General features: G+C 37.2%; 1 protein-coding gene across 1 annotated transcript in view; it reads left to right on the forward strand.

Moving 5' to 3' along the window:
- Window positions 1-4602: 4602 nt before the first annotated feature.
- The window catches only part of LOC108681111 (angiopoietin-related protein 2-like), a 41367-nt gene continuing 26060 nt past the window's right edge, over window positions 4603-19909 (forward strand). The window contains exon 1 of the mRNA XM_018170098.2: window positions 4603-5756. Coding sequence (XP_018025587.1) covers window positions 4635-5756 — 1122 coding nt within the window. The 5' untranslated portion in view covers window positions 4603-4634. The remainder of the gene's footprint in view (window positions 5757-19909) is intronic.

Genomic DNA, 19909 nt, shown 5'->3' on the forward strand with positions numbered 1-19909 from the left:
TGTTATGTATTATCGCTCGGTTATTATGCAGATATTTGGACTGTATGATACAGCAAATATGAATAAGTTTTGCAGAAAGAATCATGAATAACTAAATTATGTGCAACTTCAAACAATATAGTGATTTCGAACCGAAACCGAATTATCACACAGAATATACTAGCCGTGACATATATAAAAATAGAATAATTCAAACATGCTATGAAAATAATTTATAGTTATTTCAGGACTTAATTTTGAATAACAGACTAATTGAGAATGTCTGGAATATTTCAGATAAGTTACACAAATTTACTACGAAAAAATGCCGTTATGATAGTCTGAGGTCAGCGCAAACAGACGGCACGAATGCTATTGAGCTTCGGGAAACTTGGAGAGAATCAACATATAAAAATAAAGGACACAAAAGCAAAATATTGGTACAGACAGCGTATACAGTCTTTTAAAACAATTCGTATTTTAACCCAACAATATCTACAACACGTGTTCTTCGTAATATTGTCCGTAGTTGAGCTTAGTACAACATTCAATTGCAGACATAAAATTGTCAAAAGTATGTGATGGTTTCGTGCCGAAGAAAGATATTATTGTGATGATTAATTCACATCTCTCGCTCGCTATGTATCCATGCTTCTAAGTTAGTCTTCATGCGGCAACGCGTGCTCTCAAAGCACTCATTACCTTCAGTCAATTTGCAATAAAAGTCGCTCCCGTCGCTCGACAGACCGATTCCGACGACGATGGTTCCTGAGCACGAACGTTCCAGCCAAATGCTTGCGTCAGAACGCACGCAAAACAATGTTTAGTGCTCACGGACCTTGCATGTAGCGGTAAAAAATGGCATATGAAAAACATTATATGTGTGAAAGAAGTTTAGACTATTAAAATATAAGATAGGAGTAAAATTTAAAGATTATCCTGAATTTCTTTCTTATTAGTCTATTTTTGTAACAATTTTTGATGATATGAATACCAGTATATAAATTCCCTCGAAAAACTTGATGTTTGTCCATAAATGCCAGCCTAACAGTAAACAACATATCTATCATAAAACACAATATAGCGTCTGCCAAAGAATTAACTATTAATCTCATTCACTAATCTAATTCATATAATTAATCTAAAAGTTTATACTTATTGTAGAAACACGAAAGTCATTTCGAACGCAGCTAGCTCGTCGAGATGACGTCACGAGAAGAGCTCTCTGAATAAGTCTAATTCCAGGCAATTAACAACATAGAGTGGCTCAAGAGAGAGGCAATGAAACCTTAATGGGAGTGTTTCTTGTAAAGCGCCTCCGTCTGTTGACGTCACGAATTTTTTATTTCCCTTAAGAAAGTAAACTCGAGAAAAGCTTAGGAAGTCTTAAATGTGAACCCCAGCTGATATACGATGAAGTAGGCATAAAACTGTGTGAGAAGTGTTAGTACAAGCGTTCAGTATATATTTAGAATAAAGGGACAAGCGGAAAAATCGTAATTCGGGACAAGGATTTCTCAAATAAAAATGCAAGAAAATTCTTTGTTATTCCTATGAATAACAACATGAGTACGTAAGTTGATTAATACAAAAATTGTGAATTGTGTAATATTGAACATTAAAGTAAAGTTACCAATAACAAAAGTAGATTTTCAATAAATGCTTAGTCACTGATACAATTGAAACGAGATACCAATTTGTATCATCAATGATTGACTGCAATACTTTTTTAAGCTTCATTGATTCAATTTCACAGGCAGAGCAAAATAGAAAAAAATGAAGATTTGTTTTCCTCATCTTTTACATAAGACTTAATATTTATGAAACGTCTTGGAAAATTTATCGATTTGTGTCTATAACTGTATTTGTATAATTACACATCTAAGTGAAAAATTTTTACGGAAAAACATATGAAATAAACTTCAATTTCAAACATAAAGAATCGAGATATGACTTCTTTTGGCAAGGTCCACAAGCATTGGAGGTTAATTCATTCCATGCATTTGCAAGTCACATCTCAATATAAACAATATTTTATCAAAATTCGTTGCTGGGATCACAATGTCGTCACTGAAAAAAATACTTGTGATGGCGCGCCTTGCTCGGTTCAGCTGGCAAACGAATACTCGGAAAAATTAGTGGGTGTTACTGTCCAAGTACTGACACGCTTTCTTTCCCGCAGCAGGAGCCGAGGACAGACGTAGCACTGATACGCCCTTTTACCGGGCGAAACTGGGTCAGGCTGACACAATCAAGGGCCAAAAAATGTATAACGCACAGCTATTTGTACAAAGTCCCTGTGATTTCTATGAGCGCATTCAAAAAAGTATTATTTTCGTAGAGAGCGGAGCTCCGGGACCGGACGGAAGCAAGAAAAGAAGAAGGGAGGCAGAGAATGGGTACTATGGGTGATGACGGGTGATGGAAGGGGACGGCGATGATAGGAGAGGGTGATGGAAGGGGTGTGTGATGACAAGGAAGGGTGATGGAAGAGGTGTGTGATGGAAGGGGATGGTGATGACAATGGGAGGTGATGGGAGGGATGGGTGACGATAGCTCCAAATTATACGCTACACACAACACGGCTGAGAGGCAGTCCCTCACAGACAGCTCTGAACATCTCTACTGCCGCAGCAATATTAGGGCACAAACTTTAAATCCTGGTGTATGGAGCTTGCCTTTAAGTCAAATATGTACTTTATTTGTTGTTGAAATGACGAAATCTTTTTATTCATGGGATGAGAATATAAATATTGAAACTGATGCCAAATTTTGGTTTAATAGAGCAATTATAAATTTTTCTATTATAATGATATCTAGACGGTTATTTCAATGCGGAGATTTTTATTTAGAGGAATTTATTTTCTTATGATAAAGGTTCTTCAGAAAAGGTCAGCAAATCTTGCATTCAGAATATTACTGCATCAGCATAACAGTCAGCAGAAGCAAAAAACTCATCGATCAGAAAATGGTAAAATGACTGAGTGTTCCGCACAGCAGTTGTACAACAAGAACACTTAGGCACCTCTGTACAAGACACATAATCGTTTTTGCGCCAAGCAACTGCCATGGACTTTAATTCCTTAGCTGGAAACTTTCCAGCCTCTAGGAATCAAATTTAATGGTCCGTAATGCAATGACCGCCTTTTGACCTCGTCCGCTTGTCGTCGGAATCTGCTGTCTGACTTACGAAGAACTGCTGGACTCATTTTTTTTAAGCGGATGCACAAAGGGAATGTGAGATTTCAGCAGCTGGGTCTAATTGGTGCATGTGAGCTCGTACCAGTACGTTTTCGTTACAATTTAATGTTTCTGTAGTAAATCTAGTATATCGGACCATAATATTTCAGAACATCGTATCAACGTTGCTGTAGTATTTACTGTACAGTGTATTAGAGCACCGTATCAACTTTGCTGTCGTATTTACAGTATATCATAGCACCGAATCAGCGTTGAAGTAGTATTTACAGTATATCAGAGCACCGTATCAACGTCGCTGTCGTATTTACAGTATATCAGAGCACCGTATAAACGTTGCTGTAGTGTACGGTGCTCGAAGTATTTATAATTATAAAACATAGGAAATAATATTTACGTTTGGATATATAAACATTTCTCGCGATAATTTTTCTGTGCTCGATTAAGCTTCAAATCACGCATAAAGGTGTGAAATAAGCTAATATCTCAGACATAATTTTAGAAAGTGGTCATTTCACTTCTTAATCGAAATTTGAACAGGTTTCAAATTTCAATACCCTTTACACCACATTCTTTTGAGTCGAAACCTCAATTTAAGAACAATGTTCATAGTTAAAACTAATCCTCTTCATAAATAGTGAATTTATCTAAACTCGATCAAATTGGGTCAAGTCTGAATCCTATTCCCTGAGGAACGTCGAATATCGGACCAATATCCGCAACCGGTGCCTCGGTTTCATTATTTTCGATGGAGAGCGTCCGTTCTGAGTCGTTTGTCACAATCACAACAAACCATTTAGCGGAGACCGCCGCTGGAGCCACGAATCGATGTTATCCAAGACTTCTTAACAGTTATCGTGGAGAGTCGGTACTCTGGACAAGTTACGACTTCCGCGATGCTTGAGAGTTCTGCGCTTTGTGAGCCAAGAAGAAGCAACATTAAACATCATCTGTAGTCAGGAATTTTTTTTCGAGTCCGGTCATATAATAGAAAAATCGGAGTTCGTGAGAGGAGTTAGGGCAGCATCGATAAAAAATTCGGAAATCGATTCATCTTTGAAAATCAGTTTCCGTTTTATTGAACTTCCGTTACATCAAGCAAACTCTTCTGTCATTTATGAACGCGTGTCCATATATAAGAAACGATATATTTAAGAAACGTATTTCTAATTTTTGTTTGCGTATAGAAATAACTTTCTTCAGTCCCTAACGGTCAGGAATTTTAGGCGACTAAAATAAAATATCTGAAGTTAGTGTTCATGTGGATAAAGTAGGAAAACAAAGAGCAGTCGCAACTGAAAGAAAGAGAGCAGTCCTCGCAGAGAGCAGGTCAGCTTGGGACGGTAGGGCGGGAGGTCCCTTCGCTTTTCGAGGGAAACAGCGCGGCTGGCACGCAATTGAGTGGAGCCTTCAGTTAGAGGCTGAGTGTGGAAGTGAGAGGGTGTGTCTCTGCAGTTATGGCGTCTTCTTCTGGGTTACGCTCGAGTCACACAGCGATTTGGCTCATCATCGCCGCGTTCGGAGCCATCGTGGCTGCCGAGGAGATTAGAGTAGCCGAACTAATAGCTTCCAAAGCTCCGGCTGAGCCGTTGGCACTAACGTCGGCTCGTCGAAGCTCAAAAGATACAGCTGCTGGAAACTCGGAGTTCATACAGAATGATAAGAAAAAATCTTCATCCGATAACGAAGTGTTTGATGGATCAACAAAGGGACAGCTCAACTTGGTGCTTGCAGAACTGCGTGAAGTTAGGTCGGAAATTCGGGAAGCACGCCAGGAGCACGGTCGTTTGGCGAGCGGCATCTCTGAGATTAGTGGTCAAGTACGAACTATCAGCGAACGCAAAGACCAGATAAAGAAAAAGATCAGGAAGCTCACAAAAAGCTTGTCAAAGAAAGACCATCACCGTAAGGTAAAGAGTGGTCTTCGCGCTCTACAGCAAGACCATGAACGCATCCTTCAGGCCATGTCAAAAGCCAAAATCCTGAACCGGGTCTCGCCTCGGCGCAACAATAGGACTAATCAAGCAAATCCGGACGGCACGCACGCCGGGAAAAGGTCCAGAATGGAAACTAATGAAGTCGGACTCGGGGAAGAATCCGATAACGTAAGCGAAGAAGAAGTAGTCAAGCCTCAGAAAGAGCACAAGAACAAGAAACGGGGCAGGGGTAATCATAACCACCAAGAAGAAATCGAAGAAGTTACCCGGGAGAGTTTGCCTGTCGTCTTATCTTTCGAGATCGAACGTAAATCCACAACGACCACAGAGCCAATCGAAATAACTACTCCAGAATTGCGAAGTTTAGTTGAAGACGCAATCACTCCGATACCATCGCAGGCTCCATCAACAACCACCACCACCACAACCACACCTGGTACCACTTCTGCCACAAGTACCACATCAACTTCAACCACAACCTCACCTCCAACTATGGCAGCTACTACCACAACCACGTCCATCACGGTACCACCTGAGTCGACTGAAGAGCCCCTACCAACGAATTGTTATGAAGTTCTACAGCACGGCAACTGGACCAGCGGTATATACACCATCCAGCCCAACAACATGAAACCGATTCAGGTGAGGATTAAATCGCTAAATGAATTATTTAATAATATGTTGAGATCTGCATGATTATACAGGGACATAAGTGAAAGCCGGAACAACTGAACACGAAGAAAGTAGGATTGATGGGTTGCTTCGCATGCATATACAGCAATGTCAAATATGATTATTTGGTTATTTGGCTAATTGATATTACATATTATTCTCTAATAGAATCCTAGTCTGCACAACGAGTTCTAGTGCTAATGAACAATCATTGCTTGAATGATGGAAGTAATCTGCTCATACGCAAATGCCAGTCACATTTGCAGCATGCGATTTCTTACTCGAGTTTGCGTAAATATTGTTTCACAAATTTGCCACCTACACGCCAAGCATTAAGTTACATCTTCAGTCAAATTGCGCACTGACTTATATGGTGAAACAAAGAGTGTCATACTCCAGGGATCGTTGCCATATTATAAATCATAAAGTGACTGTTAATTCAAAAGCAAAAATAGGCAAAGAAATTTCACGAAGAAAATGTTTTTTTTCTAGATATAGTTAATTTTACTAGCATTATCTTATTTAGTTTTTGCCTTGATTATTATTTTTAGTGAATCAATTTTCAATTTCGGCACACAAATGATCTTATTGCTTTGAGCACAAACCGCATTCGTAATTCAAGCTAATCCAAACTTTTGTATGAAGGCGAAGCTGTAAACCATTTATAAGTGGCTTAAATTCTATTTTAAAATTTTTGGCAAATTTTAAATCCTATTTATCCAAGATGCAGAAAAAAACATAATTACACAGTATTGAACGTAACATTGAGGTAACCGGGATATTGCAATGCTCGATGTAATGTCCGTAGACTAGAAAACGAGAAGATTCTTTTGAACAATTTATTATTCATTTATTGCCTATTACGCTAATTGCAAGCACTAACGTTGGGGCTGATTGGAATAAAAAGCATAGCAAATAATATTCTACTTCATATAAAAAATAATTCTCCAGCCATCTTAATAACAATGATTTAGATCTAAAACGCACGCGCTTGGACTGTTAAATGATTTGAGACAAAAAATTTACGCACTGAGCAGACAAATGTGTTTCAGTGCAATATCCGGACACACATAAATGTCCAGTTCCTCTTGCCTATATGCGACAAACAAGCGACGATCCCCTGTACTCCTGTGATTGTAAGAATTAGTCCAACAAAAGCCTTCTCCTTAGCAGGGTTACCGAAGAGAAAGCCTCTGAGCAGCATCTGCATACGGACAGCTAACGCATGACAAGCTTTAGTGTCAAAGTTGCTATGGAGCTCAACTTTGCACGGCTGGTAACAGAACTTGGAGGATGGCATTGGTCGAAACAATGAAAGCTGAGAGCGCACGATCGTAACGCAGCTGTAGGATAATCTGCTGAACTTTTCGTACAATAAAAGGTGCGGATGAGTACAAACATGAGTAAATAACTCATTTGAAACACATAATTGGTTTTGATTAGGGTAAGAAATGATCATCTCCGAGTAATTTCATAACTGTCGCATTTTAGTTTGGCGGAAAACATACAGCGATGGGAATTTCAAGTTCTCTAGAGGAGATGGCATAGTATTAGGTGAGTACTAGCTATAACAAATGCATGATCGCAATGAAAACACGTTAATGAAACATTTAAGTGTATTTCAGTACAACAGAAAATACTGCTGTCTTTGAGCTCAAAATAAAATATTTGGCATGGCATTGCTTGGGCTCAAATACATTTAGATTTTACACACTTTCAACGACGGTATTGTAAATTTGAACGGACTCATGTAACATATTATAATAGAACGTAGATTGATAACTTATAATTTTTTCGAAGCAGAGTGCAGCGCTCAGAAATTCTCTCGCAGGCACTCGAGCTTTAACTTCTTTTCAAGGATGGAATTTCATGACTTCGAAAATTGGGCCCGCAAGAGGACGATTATGTAAAGCGCTATGGAAGACGCAACGAACGATCGTTGCAGGGTAAGCTAGTTAGGTGTGAACTACTCGTTGACACTCGTTGAAGATAATAATAATGTTATGCTATAACCGGGCTTGTTTTAATGGAATTGACTACCCCAGTTAAGATGTAGTATAAGGGGCAATTGACTCAAAGCCAAAACTTAACTATATCCACAACTCAAACTTGATTGTGAATGCACAGAAGCCAAAATCAATATTTCGGACATCTATAGGCGGTTCATCGTTATAAAAGTGCAACTGTGCAGGCTTTTAAAATATCTTTGTGGTGGAATTTCAGAAGTGGAATATTTCGATCAAATAAAGAGAGATCGAAGCAATTTGATATCACGAGTTCACTATCGTGCATCTTCATAAAGACATGAATCATAATTAATTTTCTACTACCGCATCACAGAATAAATTTTTGTCACTTCAATTAAAGTAGAAACTCTAACATTTCACTGAGTAAACATACCGCTCGCTCTATAGAGTCCGCGCACTCGTTCTCCGCTACACTTAACAACCCCGCCTCTAGAATACACTTGACCAAGAGTCAACGTTAAAACTAAGAGAGTTATTCAATATTTTTATTCAATGAACAAAACATTGAACAGTAACACAGTTTGAGTTACACTTCAAAAACCACCGCAACATTTGTCATGAACTTCATGTATGAATTGTAGAGCTCGTGCGGTTCGTGCCATTAGTGACCGCGAAGAAAATGTAAAAATATCGATTTATTTCTTTCGAATTAATGTTCGAATTAATGCTTCAGAGATTAAACTGCGAATTTTCTTAATCAACTAGGAGAACATTGTCAAAAGACGTCTCAAACAATTCCGTTTCGAGTATGAATTATTTAACATATCATTTGTAAATTTTTCGATCATTCTGCTCAATAATTGCACAGCAAAAATAATCTGTGAAAGCAAGTTAATGCTTAAGGTATGTATCATTCAACGCATATGCAATGTCATAATTGCTCATAATAATAAATCTTACGACATGGAGCTCGAGTATGATCATCTAGAACAAATTAACGATGATATATCCCGCAAGCCGGCATGCTCATTCGATTAAAAAAAAAGACGCATTTACATCCGAATGATGGAATTTCAATGTTATTATTTCTGATTATAGCAGGCCTTTTAGACACCGCGCTTTAAAAAAGCGCGTATGAGTACACTTGATGAGTACACTCAAACTGACATGTTTGTTGATAATGAAACACAACAATAGTGGGATAAGAGAAGCACTAATTATAAATAATAATATGGAAAGATTTAAAATTGTTAATAACTTTTTGTCGATTGAATGTTATGGTATAACTAATCATAAATACAATCTACTTGCCGTTTCTTCCATGTCTTTTCCGTTTTACTAAACAGATATCTGCCCAAACTTGATCAGAAGCATTAGGAAATAAGACAGCTGCCCCGCTCATGTATTTTGAACATCAGTCAAAATACACAATTTTTTATTTTCATTTTTTTTGTCAAAAGCCTGAAATAATGGTCAAGCATTAAACTAAATGTGGATCTACTCCAATTCACGGTAAAATTGAAATCCAATTAAGATTTAATTAGCGCTTAGAAAATGCTACGGCGAAAAGAATCTAAAAATTTGAAAATCGAAAAAATATTTTTCTATGAAACCAGAAAAGTTAAGAGCGCCGTTGGCAAGCCCCACAGGCTGTGACAGCCAGGGTGCGCAGATAAGGCTTCAACAGAGTGCTGCAGTGCCGTCCTTTGTCGTCAATTTCGAGCCAATAAACTGCGTCTCTCCAAGACCTTGTATCGAATATCAATATTCTCAGACGATTTATGAAGTCAAAACGTCCGCGGCAAACCATGTTTGTCTTCTAAATCGTTGAGACCAGCTTGCCAAAGTACATAGTTTCGCATTTTGCAGTGAAAATCCGTAAAACAGGCAACCAATTTTTCTCCCAACAACAGGCTTGTCGACAGCCCTTTATTTTGCAGTCCCGAAAAAACGCCCGTCCGAAAAAAATATTCAGCGAAATATTAAGGAAAACTACGCCACTCGTGGAGCGTGTACGACATTCTAATAATACTTCATTTAATTAAAATGACCCGTCGTAAGTTTTGCTGACAGCCAACGTACATCCATTCGAATGCCAAAATATCAGTCATAGCCTTTAGCAACTACGCAAAACCGAAAAACTTGACGCATTTTTAGGCATACGGTTGCAAATTTAGCATTCAGGAAGCGCAGCTCAACATCATTGGTAGGCGATGTGTTGGTGTGTTGCGCTCGGCTTGTTTACTCCGTGGTAAAGTGTATCAGGTAGCGCTCGGCCGTTTAAATTTGCAGCTCTTGTGTAAATTTTGTGAATTTGTCGGCAGTTGTGGACCCCAACGCCCGCAGCTCAGGAGCAAAGTGGCGGCATGTGTTCCGTGCCTGCGGAGCAAGCGCCGGTCAGGGTCGCTATAAATCAGCCTCACTAAACGGGACAAGTATATACGAACTTTATATAGACTGGCGCGTGCGGGCCCAGTCCTCAATAGCAAGTTAATGCAGCCGGGGAAAATGACGGTCATTTAGAGTTACTCTCCATAAAGACCGATGCCAGTTTATGATAAATGCAGAAAAGTACCCGTTGACCGCAATATAAGCTAGTAAAAATACAAATGAACTTAAAATAATTTGTTCACAATTTGATGACCAGACAGCAATTATTCCATCAACAGAACCAGAGAAAACTGTGAAGGAATATGGAAATATGCGCCAAATCGTAACTTCAAAGAGAGATAAATCCATTTATGATATTAGGGGATATTAGGGGAGCTTCCAGCGCAAAGTTAAAATTTGGATCGAAAGTATGGCGTAGCAATTGGAATTTAAGCGAGAAAGGAACTTCCAGGACGTGGCGCACGAGTTTGGCGTCGTCATTTTCAGGGCATTATGCGCAATTTTAGACGACACCCTAACTTCAAATTTCTCTTTTGTCGTCTGATGAAATTAATTTAAACTTCGAGTGCTTGAGGTTTGTTAAAAAAAGTTGGAATGCGGGCGCCTAGCGGAGCGAGTAGTCTTCGATCGCGGAAAGGATGTTGGGAGCTCGACTAAATATATCTACGACAGTTGGAGGCTACAGACACCGTGGGAGGAAAAGGCAAGACTTGGGTCTCTTTCCTTCGTAGGACAGGATCGTCTTTTCCTAATGACGCTTGGGGATCAGATCGTCTTCTTTTCAGGACTCGGAGTGAACAGAAATGTCGGGCTGGCATCAAGACACAATTTTAGTGTTTGAGCTCACTCGAAATGGGTCCAGAGATATGAGATTTGTTCAAGTCTTTGAGTGTTTTGCTGTATTCATGCAATGTATTAATTAAAGAAAAACGTATACGCAGTATTTATTCATTGGTAGAAAAGGAATGAGGCGAGCTAATGCAAGTAATTTTGGCAACAAAACGGAAAGGAACAAATCAAATCAGCCTCATAATAAATGAATTCCCATATATAAGAGATTGTTATTATTTCTTTCGTTTATTATTTACTATTATTTATTATATTATATTATTTCTTCATCGTTTCCTAACCGATGTTGCGGTGCACTCAGTGAACGTATATAAACCTTTTGTCCAAACAAATTGATCCACACAAAAAATAATGATAGAGGCAATGATATTATTCTAATATATAATCACTGACCGAAGTTGAGCAAATATTTTATACCAGCTCATTCATGAACAAAAATATAGAGAAGCGTAGCATTGACTTCAACTTCTGGTAACTTATTTCATTTCAGGAACTTTAGAAATGGAATAATGATTTTGAATTTTTTGAAAGTGGCCGAAATATAAAGTTTTGAGATCTGATTTCATAATTTCGAAATAATATAAACTTATTTCAACTCTTGTGAATATCCTAACCTCGAGGTCTCATCGTGCGTAAACTGTAGGTCAGGGCCTATACTTTCAAAAAAAGTTAAGAGATCGTAAGTTCATAAGCCAATCGTTGACGGCCTTTCAAGCCAAATTCACCAATCATAGACAAGAGAATAGAGCGTAAGTACTTACGTTCACTTAGCCAGTTTTGAAAGTATTAAGGCCCCTGACATATGGAACGCTCGTGTCGGATGAGGCAGAGGTAGGAGGGAACGGATGTACGTTGAACAGGCATACAATGGATGGGCTGCGTCCGCAGAAGTTCAGCCTAATTATTCTCTTGTCGTTCAGCAATGATCGACTGATCTTCTTGCTCTGTTGTGGGAGCACAAATTGTTTGTGCAAGTTGAATGCCTAAGTACTTATAACAGTAATACGCGTGTAATTCATGCAAGATATTCAACATGTCCTAATAATATATACTTACATATCCTACTTACATATCATACTTTACCAAATTTCCTACTTTACCAAATTTCCTACTTTACCAAATTTCCTACTTTACCAAATCAACACAGAAGAAAATTTATGGACATCATTAAGGAGAATGCGCAATCAACGCAAATACTTGACAAGAACATTTAAATACTTACTTACATTCTTAAGATATTGCGATCTCGACTGTATTTTGCAACTATAGCCTCCAATGCCCAGCGTTATAGATCAAAATGTACAGTACATGCAATAGCTTTCTCGGGCGCAGGAGGCAAATATTGCTGTAGTTCCGCTGATAAATGACGACTCTCGTGGAGGCAAAATAGCTCTCTCGTGATGATGGATGATCAGGCTAAGGCCTATCCAGCTGCGCCAAGCAACAATAGCGCTGCTTGCCGGCCACCACGGCAGAGCTGTCCGTCGTGACGCGCTACTTTGGGTCTCGTGATCTATGGGGCATCGGGAAATGAACTGGGCCGTCATACAGAGAAAACGCAACCTAAAATTATGCCATTGTGTTGCTGAATAGTCCCAGAAAAAGGACAAATTCAATTCTGGTAAGAAGAAAAGCTGAACAAATATAATTCCAAACAGTGAAGTCGAACAAGATTAATCAATGCCAAATTAATAATAATAATAGCGGTTTCAGCGTTCATTAGGCCTGTCGTGGATTCTTAACATCGCAGAAAATTGACAACTTATTATGGTCTCGAACTCGCAACTCACTGCTCCAATTTCGCTTTGCTCAAGTGCCCGGCCTCCTCGCCGATTCTGACCAGAAACTGGTGCACAAACTTGAGATCGAACCCGCACCACTCTGCTCCAATCCTGGTCCTCTGAATTGTAATCACTGGTTACAGTAAAGTACAGTACAGAATATATATAGTTACTCTGAACTGTAACTTTTTTCTAAATTTTGTGCAGTTTTTCAAAGAATGTTACTCTAAACAGAAAGAGATGCATGATATTAATATTTTTTATAAGCAAAAAATAGCTTTTTCTTTTTGTGATTTGTGAAATAGCTTTTTTCTTTTTGTGATTTTAACCCGATTACTTTATATGAAGGTTAATTAGCGGCGATGTGTTGAAAGCTTTCGGAAATCAAAACAATTTGCCCTTATTCGAGAGGCGATGTAAAGGAAAGTTGATGTAAAAAACTAATTCTATTTCCAAATAAATTTTAGTTCCAAATTTATATATATTCAAGAAATATGTAAGGCATCTTTGCAAATAATCAGATCCGCGTTGAAGCTTGATGACCGGATTCCAATATTACGTTGATAACATACTGAATGATGCGAAAACATTTAACTCTAAATAACGCAGCGATAAAACAAATTGTTCAAGCTTAAATATTTATCAACAATCTCTTTTTATATTTTGTAAATAATTTTATGATGATCACTGTAGAAATCTTTAGAGGAATTATTCGAGGTATGACAGCGTCAAGATTTTATTTCGTAGCATTTTCTGAAAAAAATCGGGAATGACTGAAGTCTGCACAAGGTCACCTATATCCGCAAGAATGATCAGTAGTCAAATAATAATAATGAAATTATAATCGCCTTAATGGACAACCAATTTTGAAAGACTTTTTCAAAATGAATCTATTCTTATGCAAAAATGGAGCGTCATCAAATATTTTTTAGCTAAAACTGATGAACATTTGATGATTAATATTGAATATTCAATCATAAAACTAAGGACCTCAATGAAAAACAACCTGAACTTGAAATGAATAATGCACGGTAAATTAAATCCGTAAGAATAATTTACGTGCATTACCCGACGAGGCTAGATTCCACAAAAAAGATTACAAAAAATCGCGATATAAATTTTGTGCTCTGCAGAGGACAATATTTTGAAATTGATGAGAGGCGGGACCTTCATCTATATTATTCATAGGCACACCATAAGTCTTTTATGGCGTCAGAATATTAGTGGTTGCAATAGGATTCGTGAAATTTGTCATTTTAGTTTTAATTAACCACCTATATAACTTCGCCAATAATGTTCATTTGTTTGTCATTGTTGCGCGATTCAGCACAGAGAAATTCTCTGAATCTCTAATTCAAAAGTAAGAAAATGATGCAAAGAAAGCATACTGTTTATTTATTTGTATTTGTTTATTTAGTGTTATAGTTTTTCATTTATTATTTGTATTCATCTTTTATTTGCCACCATACCCACGGCAAGTATGTAATAGAAATCTCACGATAATAATGACTAAGAATGCATAAGAAATTCTCACTATTGTTGAAAGAAAAATATGAAAAATGAGATTGCATTCAGTGAACAGTGCATGCCTGGAAATGCGATGAAGCGACGATAACATAGATGTAAATGTTGAAATTAGATGAAGATTTGATGAGTAAATGATAAATGAACGACCATTAAACATATTTAATATAAATAACAGTTACCAGATATTAAAGTTCGCGATATGTTCGCTATAATCAGCCAAAGTTCGTGTGAGGTCAGCAAACTGAAAATTCTGGTCTTCAGAAAATGAAACTGCTGAGCCAGACCCATGGTAGCACTGATACAGAAGCCAAGGCATGTTCTTGCAGGCATTTCGCAGGCCATTCAGCTAATTAGTGGCCTTAGAAATATGGCGGCCCACAAGCGCAGTAATGTGCCCATTTCCGTTGCCATCGAAGTCTGCTGCTGTAGCTCGTATAACTTTTGCTGGTATTGACGGCATCGAAATGCTTTACGGTGTTCCACACAATTGTAGCTAGCCAATGAAAGATTTTTATTTTTAACATGAAACTTACATTATATAAATAAAAAGACTGGTATGAAATTGTAAATTTTAGTAATATATTAAGATTCAAATCTAATCGAAAAAAGCACAGAAGAGTGGATTTTGCTTACAAAAATTATAAAAATCTCCAATAGGTTCATTTAAGTTTCTAAATCATAAGTATTCAAATGGTTACTTTCAATTGATCACGCGAAAGCCTGTTTTAAATTCGAAAACATTTAAGCTAGGATTTTACCCAATAAGACGCTGATTTACCCACGGTTGGATTTTACCCATGACTTCGACGCAAGTCATTCTAATGCTGCCACGGTATCGGACCCGTTGATTCTAGGAGGAGCAAATCTGTAAACGAGTGCACAGGAAGCAAGATTAATGGTGACCAAACTGACACGAGCTTTGTGTGAGCTAACACGTGCATCGATCTTTTAGCGTGACTTTCATGTAGGTATGTGGCAAGCATTACGCCAAATTTTGTGCATATCTGTGGCTAGCGTCGCGGAACTTTCAAGCAGATCTGTGGCAAGCGTTACGGTAAATTACATGTTGATCTATGGCAAACATTACGAAAACTTTCATGCAGATCTGTGGCAAGCGTCACGGTAAATTACATGTTGATCTATGGCAAGCATTACGAAAACTTTCATGCAGATCTGTGGTAAGCTCAAATTTCATAAAATGCTTGATAGACAAATCAATTGAACAACGGATTTGAAGTGGACACAATATTATAAACATCAATTAAAAGTAGATACGTAGTCCTATGATCACGTTCAAAGATGTATATATCTAAAAACTTCATCAAATTATGTAACATTTGACATACACGTCATCGACAAAATTGGAATAATTCCTCTCTTGGGCAATGAGGGAAAAATTTTTGGTCGGTTCCAATTTCAAGACAATTTCCTCCTCAAATCATGCAGAGGAGCGGATATTTGTCGGCACATCGCAAATTTCGCGGAAATTTCTCGCCATGAGCGGCCGGAACGTTTTAACCTGACGCCAGCTCGAGGAACCGTCCTCTGGTTAAATGGTTAAGGAACCTTCTATGTAGTTCTGGCAGAATTTGCGAGCGTGACTATCAAATTACAGGGTTTTGGATTCTCGTTAAAGACTTTTTTGCCAGCGTGTTGTCAAATTTTTTTAATGTTTATATGGCGATAAAATTTAGATATCAATCAAGAACATATACCGAAATTCGGTATTAACACAGCACCCGAATTTAAATAAATAAACAGCAGAATTCAGAAGGAATTCAGAGTCTTAAGGCAAGCCTAAAGGAGATGCTGCAGTGAGCTGATGGTCGGGGAAGCCTCGCTCTGTGCAGTGAAGCGCTCGACTCTCAAGAAGAATAGTTGCTATGCTAGACCGTACAATACTCTTGATACCAGCTCGGTTAACTGATCATATATTATATTATGTTTAAGAAATGGTTGCGAAGGCATGTTATCTGTATATTTTAGCTATTTGAAACAAATTTATTCAAATTATCTATTAACTTTGAGAGCGATTTTCTTAATATCCACGAAACCTTCCAGCGGATTTCTGATGTTTCAAAATATTTGCTTCTTAATAATTTTGGTTTCCTAATTCAGCTTTTTTGTTGGATGACTTAACGCCTCTTTCATTTATATGTAATTGTGTCAATATTTCCTAATCTTGGAGAAATATTAGAACCCCAGCAGAAATCAGGCATAGAATCACAAGAAAGAGTGTCACAAGTGTGCAAAAACGAGTGCACTTATTCCCGAATGAAAATTTACCAGTTTTCTTTCCACACGAGACAAGAGCGCCCACTCCTGCGCCATAACTTAAGACATGTATTGGCGGTGTCCTGAGCTACAACAGCCAAATTTGCACGTCAGCATAAATCTGCACCATGTCATTCAGTGCGTCGTAGCCCAGGATATCTGTCGCTACCTACGGCGTCGTTGGAGGCATCTTCATCGGGATTTAGAGGACGCTATTCCGGCAGCACACGACATCCTGCAGAGATCCTACCGGCGCCGGCACAAAGAATCTTACAATGCGGACACTGTGGTATTTGTTTTACGAATTTCATTAAATATCCTCCAAGTAATCCAATAAGTCTGGCAACAAATTAGGTGAAGTTGTGAATCGATATTTGGTCGCCTTTGAATTATTTATTTCCGATGGGTTTTAGTTGCAACCGATGCAATAAACACACATTACAAATATTTCTACACACTAAATTTTTTCTTTGCTCATGACGCTGAAACAGATCTCCACGAATATGATGCGCGACCAGAAGAAAATGTGGGAAAATGTTAATTTTCTCTTTCACACTACTACACGCTTACATATGATTAATTGATTTTATGGTCAAAATATATTGGTAGGCAGCATTATATATAATAAATATAATTTTTATATTATACTTGAATCTATTTCTTCACCCTAGAAAAAATCTTGCTGCATTGTCAAGACAACAACCCAAGATGTTCATTTAATTGCCTATTATATTAAAAGTCAAAACCTAAATTGATAATATCGCCATGCATTTTCACACATTTTGAAGGTGTTCCCTTGGAGCTCCGTGAAAAGTTTATTTATTCTCATTAACAAGAGGATTTACGATGTAAGCGACAACGCAGTTTCATCAACGGAATCAAACAAGACTGGTATCAGAGAGCGTCTTCAATGGATTTCCTTCCGCTTGATGTGATGGCAAATATTTGTTGTAGGTCTCAGCTTGTTTATTCTTCTCTACGGCGGCTAAAAAAATAGAGATTACGTTCAACAAAGACGACGAGCCATAATCGCTCCTTGCCATTACCTCGCTCAGGGGTCAAAGCAAGAGCGATTATCCTGTCGGCAATGCTTTAGAGCTCTGGTAAACAATTATATCGCTTAGACGAGAGAAGCATAATTTTCGTTAGATATTCAATTTTTACGTTAGATATTCAATGTTTTTTCAGTGATAATTCAATTTTTCTGCAACGTTTTTTGCAATTTTGAACATAGCTGCATAATGATACAAATCTGAAACTTCCCATTGAACAGAGGATATTATATTGTTTAACAATAGGCTATTTACAATTAAACAATTAATACCAATTGCTGAACAGTCAGATCTCCATTGTTGACCACTCATTAATGTATTTTTCAAAGATTATCACTCAACCATTGAGCAAGCAACTCTAAATTACTGTACTCATATTGAACATTCAACAATCTGAGAAGAATTTTTAACTTATATCATAAGATTCTTTCCTAAAATTGCGCTTTAATTACAGAGGAAAGCTGAGCTTTCTTCAACTTCTTTACGCCGGCATTTCTGAGCGCACTTCTTCTAACAAACAATGCTAGCAAGAAACTTTATATCGAACAAATAGTGCTAGTAAAAAATGTTGAATCGAACAAATAGTGCTAGTAAAAAAACGTTGAATCGAACAAATTAGGCTCGTAACAAACATTGTATCGAACAAATAATGCTAGTAACAAATATTGTTTCGAACAAATTAGGCTTGTAACAAACATTATATCGAATAAATTATTCCAGCAAGAAACTTTATATCGAACAAATAGTGCTAGTAAAAAACGTTGAATCGAACAAATTAGGCTTGTAACAAACATTCTACCGAAGAAATTAGGCTAGGAACAAACATTGTATCGAACAAATTATATAGGCTTGTAAAAAAACATTGTACCGAACAAATTAGTCTTGCAACAAACACTATACAAAAGATATATTTTTGAGAAACTCCATTATATAATGCCATCAGACGGACGGTTTGGCAAATAATTAACTTACTGATAACATCTGAATGCTTTTCAGTTTCAAGTTATTCTGCTTTTCTATCAGACACGATGATTATTTTGAATAGCGGAACTTCATGCAGAAAATTTCTGCTGTATTGCATGAATAATATTTTTGAATGAAGTACATATTGTCATGAATGTCCTATTCCATCTGCCATTTATAATTTCGAGAAGAAAAACATCTGTCAGTCGAAATTTCGCGTCCTACTATATCCGCTATCAGAAGTTACGAGGGCAGAAATATCTGCCATGTGAAATTTTGAGTGCATAACATCTAAAATTAAAATGTTTATATACTGCATATGTAGAATATTCATATTTATAAGTAGAACATTTCACGTTCCATTTATTTCACGTTCCCTACTCACTAACATTTGCATGCATCATAAAATCTCCAATGTTTTCCAGTAAATACACCTAAGACAAAACTGTTTGTGCACCACTTGTGTTTGGTATAAACTTTCTTAGAGAAAAGAAAATTTATAAACCCTAGAGAGATTAAAGTATTCCAGTCATACCTCGTCCGGGAACTTGTCAGAGAGAAAAGTTCTCTAGAAAGTTCAGAGCTAAAGTTTTTGTCTCGACTCGTCCCTTGACTATATATGTATGTACAGACGCACGTTTACTTCCTTGACTGTCCGAGTCTTCTGAGCTTTTAATAATTAAATACAATTTTTGAAAAAAATGTAAACTTACCAAGCGAGAATTTTCCAATGCAAAAAATACAGACTATTATTTTCGCACACGTGCAGAATAACCTGAATGCATCGGCCACAAAGCCACCAAAAAAGCCAAGGATTCTTGTTGAAAAAACGAACTTCACAACGCCATGAAATTAACTTTGCTCTACAATCGAATTTGAAAAAAAAAGAAGCGAGTTGGAAGTTCGAGAGAAAACTTTTCGTTGAATGGAAAATGAAAGAATTGCTTAGCATCTCAGTTGCTTAAAAATTCTATACTGAATAGCCGATATGTAAATGTTTATTTATGGCTTGAAAATTCTGTGAAATCATTAGACGAGCACTAATTTGCAGAAATATTATTAGGTAATCTGAATATTATTCACACAATTCGTGATTAAGGTTGCAAAAAATACTTCATATATCAAATAAAAAATTAATCTTTTAAATTTACTGGATGAGAAATTTTACATTCATTTCAGTATCGCTGAAAAATTCGTGCTTTCATTTAACACAATTTGCACGGTAATAATGAATAACTTAAATCAAGAAAAATTTAGATACATTGATCAATAATAAAAAATTATTAATCTCGCAATGCTTTATCAAAGTCAATTTGAGA

The sequence above is a fragment of the Hyalella azteca genome, unplaced genomic scaffold, assembly GCF_000764305.2.
Source record: "Hyalella azteca isolate HAZT.00-mixed unplaced genomic scaffold, Hazt_2.0.2 contig2800, whole genome shotgun sequence".
Classification (NCBI taxonomy): domain Eukaryota; kingdom Metazoa; phylum Arthropoda; class Malacostraca; order Amphipoda; family Hyalellidae; genus Hyalella; species Hyalella azteca.